The 13,552-nt window shown below is 43.8% G+C and overlaps 1 protein-coding gene across 3 annotated transcripts in view; it reads right to left on the minus strand.

The window, feature by feature from the left end:
• The window catches only part of EFCAB6 (EF-hand calcium binding domain 6), a 158,319-nt gene that overhangs the window by 90,682 nt on the left and 54,085 nt on the right, over positions 1 to 13,552 (minus strand). For all 3 annotated transcript variants that reach the window (XM_073567730.1, XM_073567731.1, XM_073567729.1), the window contains 4 exons: positions 12,210 to 12,360; positions 9,071 to 9,291; positions 7,876 to 7,967; positions 4,999 to 5,065 (listed from right to left, as the gene is read on the minus strand). In XM_073567730.1, coding sequence (XP_073423831.1) covers positions 4,999 to 5,065; positions 7,876 to 7,967; positions 9,071 to 9,291; positions 12,210 to 12,342 — 513 coding nt within the window. In that variant the 5' untranslated portion in view covers positions 12,343 to 12,360. The remainder of the gene's footprint in view (positions 1 to 4,998; positions 5,066 to 7,875; positions 7,968 to 9,070; positions 9,292 to 12,209; positions 12,361 to 13,552) is intronic.

Below are 13,552 nucleotides of genomic sequence, written 5' to 3' on the forward strand. Positions count from 1 at the left end.
TGCCGAGAAGAAACAAAGCTGAGACATTATATGATCTGTAATACGTCTATCATCTCAGTATTTTGCCTCCGAAGAGGGTATGTAGCATGGACTGACACTGACGATACCATGGAGCCGGTTGATGGAGGTCTCATCCTCACCAGACAGAGAACCCCCTACGTAAGACCATGATGGAGGCTCGGCTACAAGTTCAGGACCTCGGAACTTCATGGTACACCTTCGATCGTGAGATGTCAATGTCGGAGAATCTTTTGGAGGATGATACTGGTGTAACTGATAGGTGCAAAAATGGCAGTGGCCTTTTTAATGGGCACTTCTACAAAAGAGCCCCCAATATAAATAACAGACCCCCAACATGATCCTATATCAGAATCCTATAATAATATCAGACCCCAGACTAGACCCCTATTGCAATTCCAAGATGAGACCCCCTCTAAGATATTCAGTTCTCCTATATTAATATCAGATCCCAGACCAGGCCTCTACTGTATATTAAAATCATAACACAGACCAGGCCCCTATTTTACCATCAGGCCCCAGACCAGACCACTATTGTACCATCAAACACCAAACCAAGTCCCTATTTTATCATCAAGCCTCAGATTAGGTCCCTATTTTACCGTCATATCCCAGAACAGGCCCCTATTTTACCATCAGACACCAAACCAGGCCCATATTTTACCATCAATCCTCAGACCACGCCACTATTTTACCATCAGGCCCAGACCATGCCACTAGTTTACCATCAGGCCCCTACTATACCATCAGGTCCCAGACAAGGCTCCCCAGGCCTTCCCATCATTCTGGTACAGGTTGCTCTTAGTTTTGCTTTTCCAGAACTGTGCTGGCTTCTTTAGATGTTTTTTGGCAAAGTCTAATCTGGACATTCTATTTTATGCCCGGTTAATAGTTTTGTCTTCCATGGCTGTCCAGGGCTTTTTGAGTTCCCCAGCTCTTTTTTTTGAGAACTGTTAACTTGGCCACTTCTAACATTCCTGCTATCTCTCTGATGGATTTATTCTTGTTTTTTCAGCCTAATGATGGTCTGTTTCTCTTCCATTGAGAGCTCCTTTGACCGCATATTGTGGGTTCACAGCCACAGTGTCACGACTCTGTTGTTGGGTGTTCCAGGGCCAGGGGCTCCTTTGCTGTCCCTAATGCTAGGGGTGCTCTAGCTCGCTCTGTTCCCCTTATTACTTCTGATGGTGAAGACGCCGGGACCACGTACCTTTCCTTAGCTCCTGAATCTGCCCTCAGTCTGTACCCTTCCTCCACTCAGGAAAGAGGGGAGTAGTAGTGTACCGTAATACACCAACCAGACTAATAAGGTAATACGAACAGAAATGAAGGAAAATACTGATCATACAAATATACACACATAAACAACAGAGGTAAACACCGGAGAGTGGAGGATGTTGTTAAATCAAAGTATGAAAAGAGAATCACACACTCAAAACCTTGCAACAGTCACAGATAAATCCATCAAATGCCTTCTCCAATAATAACCACTAACAACCTCCAGCCATGCAGCAAAAGCTATCACTGACAATGAGTGCTAGCCAGGACTCAAATTATATAGGATTATATAGGAGATGGGAGTGGCTAACAGTGAACAGCTGAGAGCCTAAACACAGGAAAGCTTCCAGGAGCTCTCAACTTAGGAGATACACCCCTGCACTGCTAAAAGAAATTTACATTGTTAAATATGATGGGGAAGTGCTTCTAATCAGTGCAGGAGTAGGAGAAATCAGATGCTGCCGTTTTCTGACTATCTGTCGCAGTAATCCCGTGACACACAGCTTCCAGATGCAAATGCCACACCTGGTATCAGCTCCAGACCTTTTACTTGCTTAATTGATGATGGATTAATGAGGGAAAAGCCCATGCAGCCCATTAAAGAGCTTTTGACGTAACTGTCCAACAACCTTCGGTCCTTTTAAAAAGAGGCAGCTCCATATGAAAGAGGTGTAATTCCTAAACCCTTACTCCACTTAGGATGTGAATACCCTCAAATTAAAGCTGAGAGTCTACACTTTAAACCCATATTGATTATATAATTATATCTCGAATATGTTTTGTAAACAGCTAAAAGGTCAAAATTTGTGTCACTGTCCAAATATTTCTGGACCTAAATGTATATATACAGACAGATACTAATTAGTAATAAATAGCGATCATCTCGATCACATTTTTTTTTTCAAAAACTTCAACCAAAAGCAACAGCGCCATCTATGAGGCAACATAAAGTATTGCGCTCCGACCCAGGTACTGATTCATTACTCCCCTGCTAATTGGCGTTATTTCATGCCTGTGTATCAGTATTGACAGGCGGCTACGCAAAATATATTAACTAGTTAAATAAAAAAAAATAAAAAAATCACAAGATCTGAAGGCTACGACGAGATCAGGCAAATTGTAACGAGGTACCTCTAATTACTAAGTAATTAGCTCATTCCAATTAACCTAGATTTTAATTATCACCACTGCTAACCTGAAAACCTGAGGGCATACATATAGCGTGGCAAGACATGATGATGTGTGAATTGCGTGACTGTCAGTGCGTTGGGAATCTGGTCTAACAGGACCCAAACATAACCCGTATCAATGGAATATATGGAGATCATAAAGGGGGGTCCCACATAGAGGAACCCCTCCATCAGGCAGACACTCTTTATTTTCTTTATTATATATGTTTTTATCCTAATACATTAGCTGACGTAGATGGGACGGGAACCCAGAATAAGGGATGACTTGCCGATCACGTGGATCTGGGCCAGAGCCCATCCAGATTTCTGCTGTGATGACACTGTCTCCTGAGCTCACTCCATACATCGTGGATGCTGGCTGTGTTATGCAGCCGGCACCTGAGTCTAACGGATGTGAACGGAGCTCTGATTGCAGAAGTTTAACCCCTTAAATGCCAATGTCAACGGCATTTGAGAGGGTGGAATGAGGGGGGTAGTGGGGGGTGGGAGATGTCCCTTCCGATGCCCATCGGCCCTCTAAGAAACTCGATGGTCATGGGGCTGACTAAAGGACCTTTCTATGATGTCACTACACCTAAGAAGCCTGTATAAACTCTGTAATAATGCATAGAATATAGAATCAAAGAAGTGATCAGAAGATCGCTGGTTCAAGTCCAAGTGGGGGCCAATAAAAAAAAAAGAAAAAAAAAAGGAAATATATATATATATATATATATATATATATATATATATATATATATATATATATATATATATATTATTTATTCTGTTCCCATTTTATCCCGGAACAAAAATAATAAAAATAAAACAAAATAAAATATAGAATAATAAAATCTATAAAATAAAATAAAAGATAAAATATATAAAAAATTAAAATCTAGAAATGCCTATCATTCCCTTTCTTTACAGGAACAAAATCATAGAAATGAAGCAAAATATAAAATAAGAAAATGTAGAAAATAAAATAACATGGAAAAAATCTAGAAATGCATATAATTCCCTTTTTTACGGAACAGAACAATAAAAATAAAGTCACATAAAATAAAATCTAGATAAAATCTAGAATATATCTATCTGAAGCGGAGAGGGGTCCCCAGCCTTGGTGTGAGTGCTGAAGTGCCCCACTAGAATGGAGAGCCAAGTATAGCGCTCGGCCACCCTAAGAGGACACTTCAGAGTCCATTCTCGGGATCGGTGGTGGTCTCAGAGGTGGGACCCCCAGTGATCAACAAGCTATCATTTCTCCTGTGCATAAGAACTTACCAAGCTAAGGTCTGGGACCTGCTTTATCTTGAGAAGAGGGCCCCCGTCTTGTGCCAAAGGGGCATCAACAGTTAATAGTTGGGCTTCTGGCGGGACGGGAATTAATAGCGACACGTAATGTGTTACCTGCTAGTGAGATAACACTACATGAGCCGCAGGAGGCTGAGCCAGATGTCTTCTCTCCCTTCCACCCCTGTAAGGTGCAAATTCACACCTGCTACCCATTTTCATAGAAAAAAAAAAAGTGACGGTGTAAAAAATTATGCTAAATAAAATATAATTAACTCTATGAAAGCCAGTATTATGTCACCGTAATCCAGTATGAATCATAGGGATGGGAGCAATCCAGTGTCGACAGCTCCATTTAGTCAAAGGTTTTTACAGCAAGGTAGACGTGACGCACTTTACCTGCAATACCAATCCTCACCACTGGGTGTGCTGTCCGGAAGAAACCAGCTCAAAGACTTTTCTTTCAGGAGACACGCACCTCCTAGTGGTCAAAATAGGTAGTGCAATAAAAAAAAGCATAAGGGTAAAATACAAAAAGTATAATATACTTGTCCTCAAAGCTAAATCAATTAAAGAGATATCAACTGATAATTGTAAATTATCATGAATTTGTCTGCCCCACTCTTTCCCGACGCTACCAAAATTTTTCCCGCAACTACGCTTTGTACAAAAAATTTGCTGAAAACTGGCAAAAACTGTTTCCGGAATTGTGATCTTAGCGTTGTTCATAAAGTGACATTATATTGCTTGGAAAACCATCATTTTGGGACTGGTGGGGGTCTGACCCTAGAAAGCAAGGGGGTCGCAGAGCTGATTGGCACTGCTGAATCTTACCCTGCACAGTGGTTGGGGAAATTATAACACAGCTCTGATCATACAGAGTCGCCAGCAGTAGATAAGACGCAATGTGCAGGGAAAGACAGCAGTCATCCATTAAAGGGGTATTCCCTGATTACAAGTGTATAGGACCTTTCGGACCCCCCACCAATTTCTTAGAGTGAAGAGTCAACTTGTGGAGCACCGATTCTCCTTCTAAAGTCTTCACTGCACAGCGCCTCCCGTGGACTTGTGGCTGTGAAGAAAACTGCATTTCCTTTAATTAAAATGTGCCGCAGTTCCTTGGGGGCACTGCTGTGGGGAGAAATCCAATGGAGGGAGGGCAGAGCTAATTGGCTATCCCCCGAGGAGGTCAGACCCCACCACTGATCATGTTTTTAAGACGGGAACAGTAATGTGTTACCAGTTGCTTCAGTCGGGTTTCCAGCTCGTTCAGAGTCATTACTTGGTTTGCTTGAGAACAGCTCCATCTGAAAAATAAATAAATAAATAATGAAACAACCATAAATCGGAGCGGGAGGTCAGGAAGTAATTTAGGCATATTGTCACGTGTGGATGCGTCCTGAAGTGATCCATTAACATTCATTTCCTAAAATTCCAACTTTCCATCTAAATACGCAAGCTACCGTATGTTATTGGGGTAGTCGCATCTTCTTTCTTCACGAGCGCACTGCTCCTCGGCCTCCAGATGCTCTGTTTGGAGTGTGGCGGTACGCTCCCGATGAGTGACAGTTCGGACCAGCAGCATTTTTGCACCGAGGATCACAACTTTGTGAGCAAGCTGCTTTGTCTCTGCAGCACCAAAGCCGGCCAAATCCAGTGATCCCGCCAGCTCTACAGTAAGAAGCTTGTAAGCGCTGCCCTCTTTGCCCAAGAAACCGGCCTCCTCTTATAGACTTGCAGAGGTGGCCGGTAACCTTGGCAAAAAAAAAGCAGTAAACTATAAAATTAGAAATCCCTCCGTTCTTGAGAACATAGAGGATTTTTAGCAAAAGGTAAATTGCACAAAAAAAAAGGTTCATTTTTATAAGGCACTTTTTAAATTTTACCTATTTAACCAGATGAGACACCACCTCAAAATGTATCCCACAACCTGGAATTTCAGGACCAACTTTTGCTAGGACTTGGGATCCTTTTTTGGGGGGAGAGTTGGCATTAGAGTTACTTTTGCTAATAGGGGATAATTAGAAAAATTACCCCACTCTTAGGGCATCTCCAGACTGGGGATAGGTACACTTTAAAGGGGTATTTCAATAATTGTTCGTTGGGGGTCCGACAACTGAGGCCTGCACTGATCACCAGAGTGAATGCTCCATTCAAGCAGGAGGCAGACATCCTCTATTCTGGTGATCGGCGAGGGAGTTTAACGGTCAGACTCCTCTGATCTAGGTCCTATGGTCTATCTCTGCTTTCAGTTCAGGGTTAAAGTTGAAACCCCCTGCTCTGGATGCCCATGGGAAACACATGTAAACAAAAAAAAAAATTCAGATCACAGATTGAGACAATGAGGGGTGAATTTATCACAAATGGTGCAAAGAAAAAGTGGAAGATTGGGGTTTTTATGGGAAACTTCTCCACTTTTCCTTTGCATCAAGACCTGAGAGGGACTAGTGTATGAGGATGTGCGGCTAATTATTAAATTATAACAATCTTGTATTTTTTTTTCTTTTGACGTGTCTGTAGTTCTTGGCAGTACCATGGATAGCTCCTGATCTACCACTGTTTGCCGTATACACAAACACAGCCACGTATAGCAATGTTTCCCAATTCCTCATGTGTCACAACCTGAGGACGACTTTAGACAGGCGACAGGAGGTGAACGAGAAGCGAGGAACATTTCTATAGATTCAATAGTAACGGAGGACAATATGATTATTTGTCTTGCATGTGATCTTTCTTTTGTTTTGGCATTCTAGGTCTTTGGTTGTGTTCAGGCAGAGTACGGTCTTTGGTTGTGTTCAGGCAGTGTACGGTCTTTGGTTGTGTCCAGGCATAATACGGTCTTTGGTTGTGTTCAAGCAGTGTACGGTCTTTGGTTGTGTTCGTGCATTGTATGGTCTTTGGTTGCGGTTAGGCAGTGTACGGTCTTTGGTTGTGATCAGGCATTGTACGCTCTTTGGTTGTGTTTCGGCATTGTACGGTTTTAGGTTGTGTTCCGACATTGTAAAGTCTTTGGTTGTGTTCAGGCATTGTACGGTGTTATGAATGAGTCACCGAAGGAGGAAAATACAAAAATACAAGCTAAGTCCAGAAAACCGGAGAGGTTGGTAGCTATCGGATTGCAGACCCCTGATCCTATCCACAACAACTAACAGCAGCCGTGGGGGGTTGCTACGATGCCCTAGACCCCTCGATCACAGCGGGAGAACTAAATAGGCCTAAAGAAAGAAAGGGGAAATCTAAGCTGCCCCAGAGCAGACCCCAAAGCAATAGGCAGCCCCCAACATATAATGACGGTGAAGCAAGATGAAAACACTAACACAGATAGAAAGATAGGTTGAGCAAACGATGGGGCCCAAGCTAACTAAAAAGGACAGGATAGAAAAGCTGCTGTCTGCAATCCGTAAAAAACCCTACCAAAAAATGTCCCCAAACCGTCTGATAGGAAAAACAGGCCCTGAAGTCGCTAGGACTTCAAAAAGACTATATCAGCACTCAGGTAAATTCTGAAGACAGAGCAAAGAGACAAACTGATCAGAGACAAAAATGGAACTCAGCACACCCCCGACCGGGGATGGCTGAACTGCAAAAAACAAGGTAAACAAAACAAAACTAATAAGTTCAATAGCAGAGCAAAAACTTATCTTTGGGAAGCAGGAATCAGACTGGTCTCCAAGAATCCAGCAGAGAAATCACCAGCGACTCGGAAGGGCGTCGGCTGCCTTATATCCAGTCAGAATTTCCTGTTACCCAGTCATCATCTATCAGATCAGGTGTTTGGTAATCAGCCTCACTACCTTCCTTCACCAAAAGAGGGAGTTCATCAGACATCGACGGTGAAGGGGAAAATGAACTCACAACAGTACGGTCTTTGGTTGTTATCCGGCATAGTACAGTCTTTGGTTGTTTTCCGACATAGTACGGCCTTTGGTTGTGTTCAAGCAGTGTATGGTCTTTGGTTGTGTTTGCGCATTGTACGGTCTTTAGTTGCGGTCAGGCAAGGTACCGTCTTTGGTTGCGGTCAGGCATAGTTTGGTATTTGTGTTCAGTCATGGTACGGTCTTTGGTTGTGTTTAAGCATTGTACGGTCTTTGGTTGTGTTCAATGTGTTACTACCCACCTTCTCTTCACTTGAGATCCACAGGTGCTGGCTCGGAGGAATTGTGCCAGAAACTCGAGATAAGGGATTGTGCCATTATCAAGGACCATAATCTGAGGACAGAAGATCAAGAGACATTAAAACAAATCACATTAATTCCGTTTGATGGCTCAAACATTGTGTGATGATGTGAGGTTAATTGATGGTTGCTGGACCCCTATAGGCATCAAATCTTGTAAAACAATGAGATTGCCCTTGTTTTAGTTTTTCTGAGGGACCTCGTCACCTATCTACATGTATGATTCTCTGGCGTACCACCTATGGCAGCAGACCATGTGACCGCTATGGAGCCCATAAGAAGGGCGTCCCGGTGCCACCTACCTGTCGTCCAACCATTACTCCTGACAACTGATGATTTGTATGGAGCGGGCTCACACACTGAACCTTCTTTATACTCTGCAGCTGCTGGCTATTTTACAAAGCAGCCACCCACCAGTATGGAGTTAGTAATGATAGCAACCCCTTATATGCCAAGGTGAAGTGCGACCATGGCATTTAAGTGATTAGGACCTCTCTACCCGCATTGGGTCATGCACCCCAGTTGGTTTTTCAATTGAAGATGGGGCCCCAATTCAGGGTATGAGCCACCACTTTGACTCTCACCACTCACGAGAAAGGGAGTGCCAAAATCCCCAGTGTGAAAAAAAACCTGTACTGAGCATGTGCGACCACTGCTTCAACCGCTATGTATATGAGTGGTGGTCGCACATACTCAGTACCTCTCCATTTACACAGGGGACTTTGGGACCTCCGTATTTTTTTATATCGTTCACATTTCATACATAAAGCTATTTAAAATACTTCTTTGAGTTATGACAGTTGAGTGGATCCCTAATAAAGTAGATTTCTTTTATGTGTGGATGCTAAAAAATAAATTTTAAAGGAAATATTTTTTCCTTTTTTTAATTACATTTTTGGTTAAATTTTTAACGTAACTTTGGCCTCGGAAAGTTTCCGATCAGACGAAGCAATGATTTTAAATCTGTAGCACTTCAATTTCAGAAATCTGTGACAAATCTGCAGCAAAAAAATCTGCAACAAATCCGCACATGGATTTTGCAACAGATTTTCTGCTGGTCTTTGTAGACGTCCCATAATGGATCCACAGTATGACGACGGAAGAGAAAACAAGTAATATACCCCCATGACTGCTCACCTTCGTCAATAGTTCCTCATACTGGGGCTGAGTGAGAGATATGATAAAGTTTTTCAGAACTTGGTATAGCTGGCCTTTCGTCACTGTGAACGACTGATCGACATCCAAGACTAGAAATGCATTTTTCAGATCTTCCTGAAGCTCATTGACCCTTTGGTTTAAGATCTTTTCAATGTCTTGTCCTGAGAGTTTGGGATCTGGGACGGAGATCACTGAAGAACCTTCAATAGTAAAAACGTAAAAGGAAAAATGGTGGAGAACCAACTTTGAAGGGGTTGTCCAGTGACAACAAGTTATCAACTATCTGTATGGTACCGCAGCACATTTGTGATTGGCGATACAGCTGGGCGATCGGGAGCAGCGCTGTGCATAGGAGATGAGAACGAGGTGTGGCGCTAAACCAATCCTGCTCCAGATCAGAGGTCATATTCCCACTCATCACAAAAAAATTGCATACTGTAGCGATATTCTATCACTCCTCATATATGGCTGCCCTGAGTTATACCAGAGCAGGTGCTGCTCTTTGCAGCAAGAGGTGAGGACAGAGTAAACATAGAACTAACCAAATTTGCCCATCACTGCCTATTTCAAGGTGTATGTAATAAAAATGGTCACATTCACATATTTCAAGCTGCAACCTGTCTTAATCACATGTAAGGACGGGTCGCAGTGTGAAGAAACAGCACTCAAGATGGTCACCATCACATATTTCAAGCTGCAGCCTGTCCTAGTCATGTGTCAGGACGGGTCGCAGTGGGAAGAAATACAGCTCAAAATGGTCACTGTCACATAATTCAAGTTGCAACCTGTCTTAGTCACATGTCAGGATGAGTCGCAGTGTAAAGAAACACAGCTCAAAATGGTCACTGTCACATATTTCAAGCTGCAAACTGTCCGAGTGCTGCAAACTGTCCTAGTCACATGTCAGGACGGATCATAGTGTGAAGAAAAAAATGCTCAAAATGATCATTGCCACATATTTCAAGCTGCAACCTGCCCTAGTCACATGTCAGGATGAGTCGTAATGTGAAGAAACACTGCTTGAGACATTTGTCTCGACTGTCAGAGGAGCGACATGGTGAAATAACATACTTGATCTGCTCAGTCAGCTGAGTAACAGGGCTGGTGCAGAAGAAAAAGAAAACAAAACAAAAAATTCTCGTATTTTTTTCTCCTGTTCCAGTCCTGCCAGTCTCCATAACCAGGGTAATGCTCTCAGACTGATGAGCATGGAGCAGAATGAGGATAAAAAGGTTTTTTTCCTCTGCTGAGTGTGCAGATCAGGTATATTTGTTCAGAATGCTGCTCCTTTTCTAGTCTCAAGCAGAGTTTCTTCAGGCTGCAAGCCATCCGGACACGTGACTAGGACAGGTTGCAGCTTAAAATATGTGACAGCGGCTATGATCTCCAGGCACCTTACTGACATCAGCGCTTGGCACTGAAGCTGCAGTCTCACGTTCAGCTCAGTATCTCTGTTACATCTGTGCCTGTACCTCAGCGAGACCCTTGGCGGGGTTCCCATCCTCATGCTATGAGGACTGTACCTCTGCTAGACCTCCGACGGGGCCCTCGCTCTCAATCCATTGCCTGCTGTCCTGCTGCTCCTCCTGCCTCCTGGCGTGCGGCCAGCACATCCCCTGGTATGAGATTAGTGACCTGTTATTTGCCTATCCAGGACAACGGTTGTACCAGTCGCTTCAGTTCCGCCTCGTCCCGCCCACTCAGCCATCCGAACCTCTGCACCACGCCAGTACAATTGGAGTCAGTTTCCACGTGGATACCTGAGATTATTTGGTCACCATCGGTGTCAGCTTTCACCCGTATACCCGGCTCCCGCCAGTCAGCTCTATCGGACATGTATATTCTGGTTACCCGTTTGTCTCCCTGGGGCAGCTGCCACGTGTCTAGGGTCTAACTGGAGATAGCATCTGTGTCCTCCCGGTACTCTATTCAGATCCTGTTGGAGGGGTCTTACTATGGATACCTGGTCTCACTAGTCACGCCCCCTCGGAGCCCCCCGGACCGTGGTCCCGAGGTTCCACTCAAAAAATAAACGAATGTGAACTTCACCACCTGTGCCTCCGTTTCCATTTGTTACAGTTGCAGGATGCCAGGCAGAGCGGTTACACTTTATGTCACCTTTCCGCAATGCATCCAGATGTAGCCGAGTTGGGCTCATTGAGGGACATGCGGATTATCAGCGGACAGGTGAGGATTTCTTTGTTTGTTTTTTATTTTTCTTTGGATATTAATAAATGAGTAAAAGAGGGTAGGGGAGTTTTTGCTCAAATTAAAGGACTTTTCTCTGGGTGTGTGTTTTTTTAACTTAAACTGATGGGGTTAGCAATGGGGGCATCTTATAGACGCCTCTCCATTCCTAACCCCTAGGCTTGATGATATCAGCTGACATTACAAAGCTGACATCAACTCCAATACTATTACCCCACTTGTCACTGTACAAGGGTAAGTGGGAAGAGCCGAGGCTAAGCGCCAGAATTGGCGCATCTAATGGATGCACCATTTTTAGGGCGACTGAGGGCTGATGTTCTTAGTCTGGGAGAGTGCCAATATCCATAGCCCCTTCCTAGGCTATTAATATCAGTCGGAAGCTGTCTGCCTAGCCTTTGCTGGTTATTAAACATATTTTTTAGGGGGGAGTGTCACCCCTTGTTAATAACCAGTAAAGGCTAGGCAGACAGCTGTGAACTGATATTAATATCCTGGGAAGCGCCATGTTTATTACCACCTAAACATCAGATCTCAGCTGGTTAAGAATAATAACCCACACAACTTTTTTCTTTTACTCTACCTATACATCTCTTCTATTGTATTCTGACGGTTTACGATATGAATTTCTTGTACTCGGCTGATGAAATGTCAGAAGAACTATACTACAGAGGTATTTGCCAATATTAATTTTATTATGCCTACTAAATATTGGGATAAGTTCTAGGAGATGGGAATACCCCTTTAATGATTTCCTATGAAGCCCAGCACCAAGATAGCATCCAGTCTCGAGTGGCCCCCAACTGCCATTGCAACCCACTCGCTCTCTGACCCCTCGAACAGGGATCATGACTCATGATTAACTTTCTCTCAGCATTTCAGAATAGATAAATGATGAATCTAAGAAACTTACGAAGAGAAGATCTCACGGATGTCGCACTACTGCCTCGAGACGTGGTCAGGCACGGAGAAGAATATGGCCGACCGGTGAAGGTGATGCTCCGGGTGAGGGGACGCAGCTCAGAAAAATGTCCGGAATTCATCATTTTGGATACTACGTTTTTCTGTTGGAAGGAAAGTGACAGGAGAAAAAATAAAATCTCGACCAGAAATAATACAGAATTGCCAAGAAGTCAAAAAACGGAGATTAGACCTACCGGTAATGTTATTTCCAGGAGTCCATCCTGACAGCACCATGGGGTTGTTCTTTCATCCTTCCAGGGACAGGAAATACACGAGAGGTTAAAAGGTCCCCTCCCACACCACACTCCAGTGATTTTTCCAAGTACCACACCAGTATGGATGCAATTAAATTTTATTTAGATTTAGTACAAGCATAATGATACCAATACAAATCATAGGGAGGGAACTACCAGTGCTGTCAGGATGGACTCCTGGAAATAACATTACCGGTAGGTCTAATCTCCGTTTTCCAGGACGTCCTATCCTGACAGCACCATGGGGAATACCAAAGTAGGAATTCGCTTAGGGTGGGACTACTGCTTGTAGCACTCTGCGACCGAAGGTCGCCTGGCTAGCTGATAGAGTGTCCAACTTATAGTGTCTACAGAAAGTATTTGGTGTAGACCAGGTGGCGGCCCTGCCTATCTGTTCTACTGAGGCACCCGCCCTCTATGCCCATGAAGTCTCTATCGCCCTGGTGGAATGAGCCCTAAGCCCTTCAGGTACCGGCAAGCCCTCGGCCTCGTACGCCGAGGAGATTATTGTTGTTATCCATCTCGCTAGAGTCTGTGTAGCCGCACTTCTACCTTTATTTTTGCTGCCGTACAGGACAAATAGTTTTGTTTCCTGTCGCCAGTCCCGGGTGACTTCCAGGTAACGGGCGACCGTGCGTCTAACATCCAGAGAATGAAACAATTTTTCTTTATCATTCTTTGGGGCTGGACAAAACGAGGGCAGGATTATTTCTTGGTTTAGATTCTGCGGCGATACTACCTTAGGGAGAAACTTTGGATCTAGTTTGAGCGTTATGTGGTCCTCGAAGATCTGAATGTAGGGATTCTGGATTGAGAGGGCCTGGATTTCACCTAAACGTTTAGCGGAGGTGATAGCTACCAAAAAAGCAGTTTTTTGTGTGAGCTTTGAAATGTCTATCTCCGAAATTGGCTCATAAGGTGGCCTACACAGCGTGTTGAGTACCAGATTTAGGTCCCATGGTGGGACAGTTTTCCTCAATGTGGGTCTTAGCCTCTGGGTGGCTTTAGTAAATCGCGCTATCCATGGATGGGAGGATAG

This window comes from Dendrobates tinctorius, unplaced genomic scaffold, assembly GCF_039654945.1.
Source record: "Dendrobates tinctorius isolate UK_male_01 unplaced genomic scaffold, ASM3965494v1 ptg000020l, whole genome shotgun sequence".
NCBI classification, from domain to species: domain Eukaryota; kingdom Metazoa; phylum Chordata; class Amphibia; order Anura; family Dendrobatidae; genus Dendrobates; species Dendrobates tinctorius.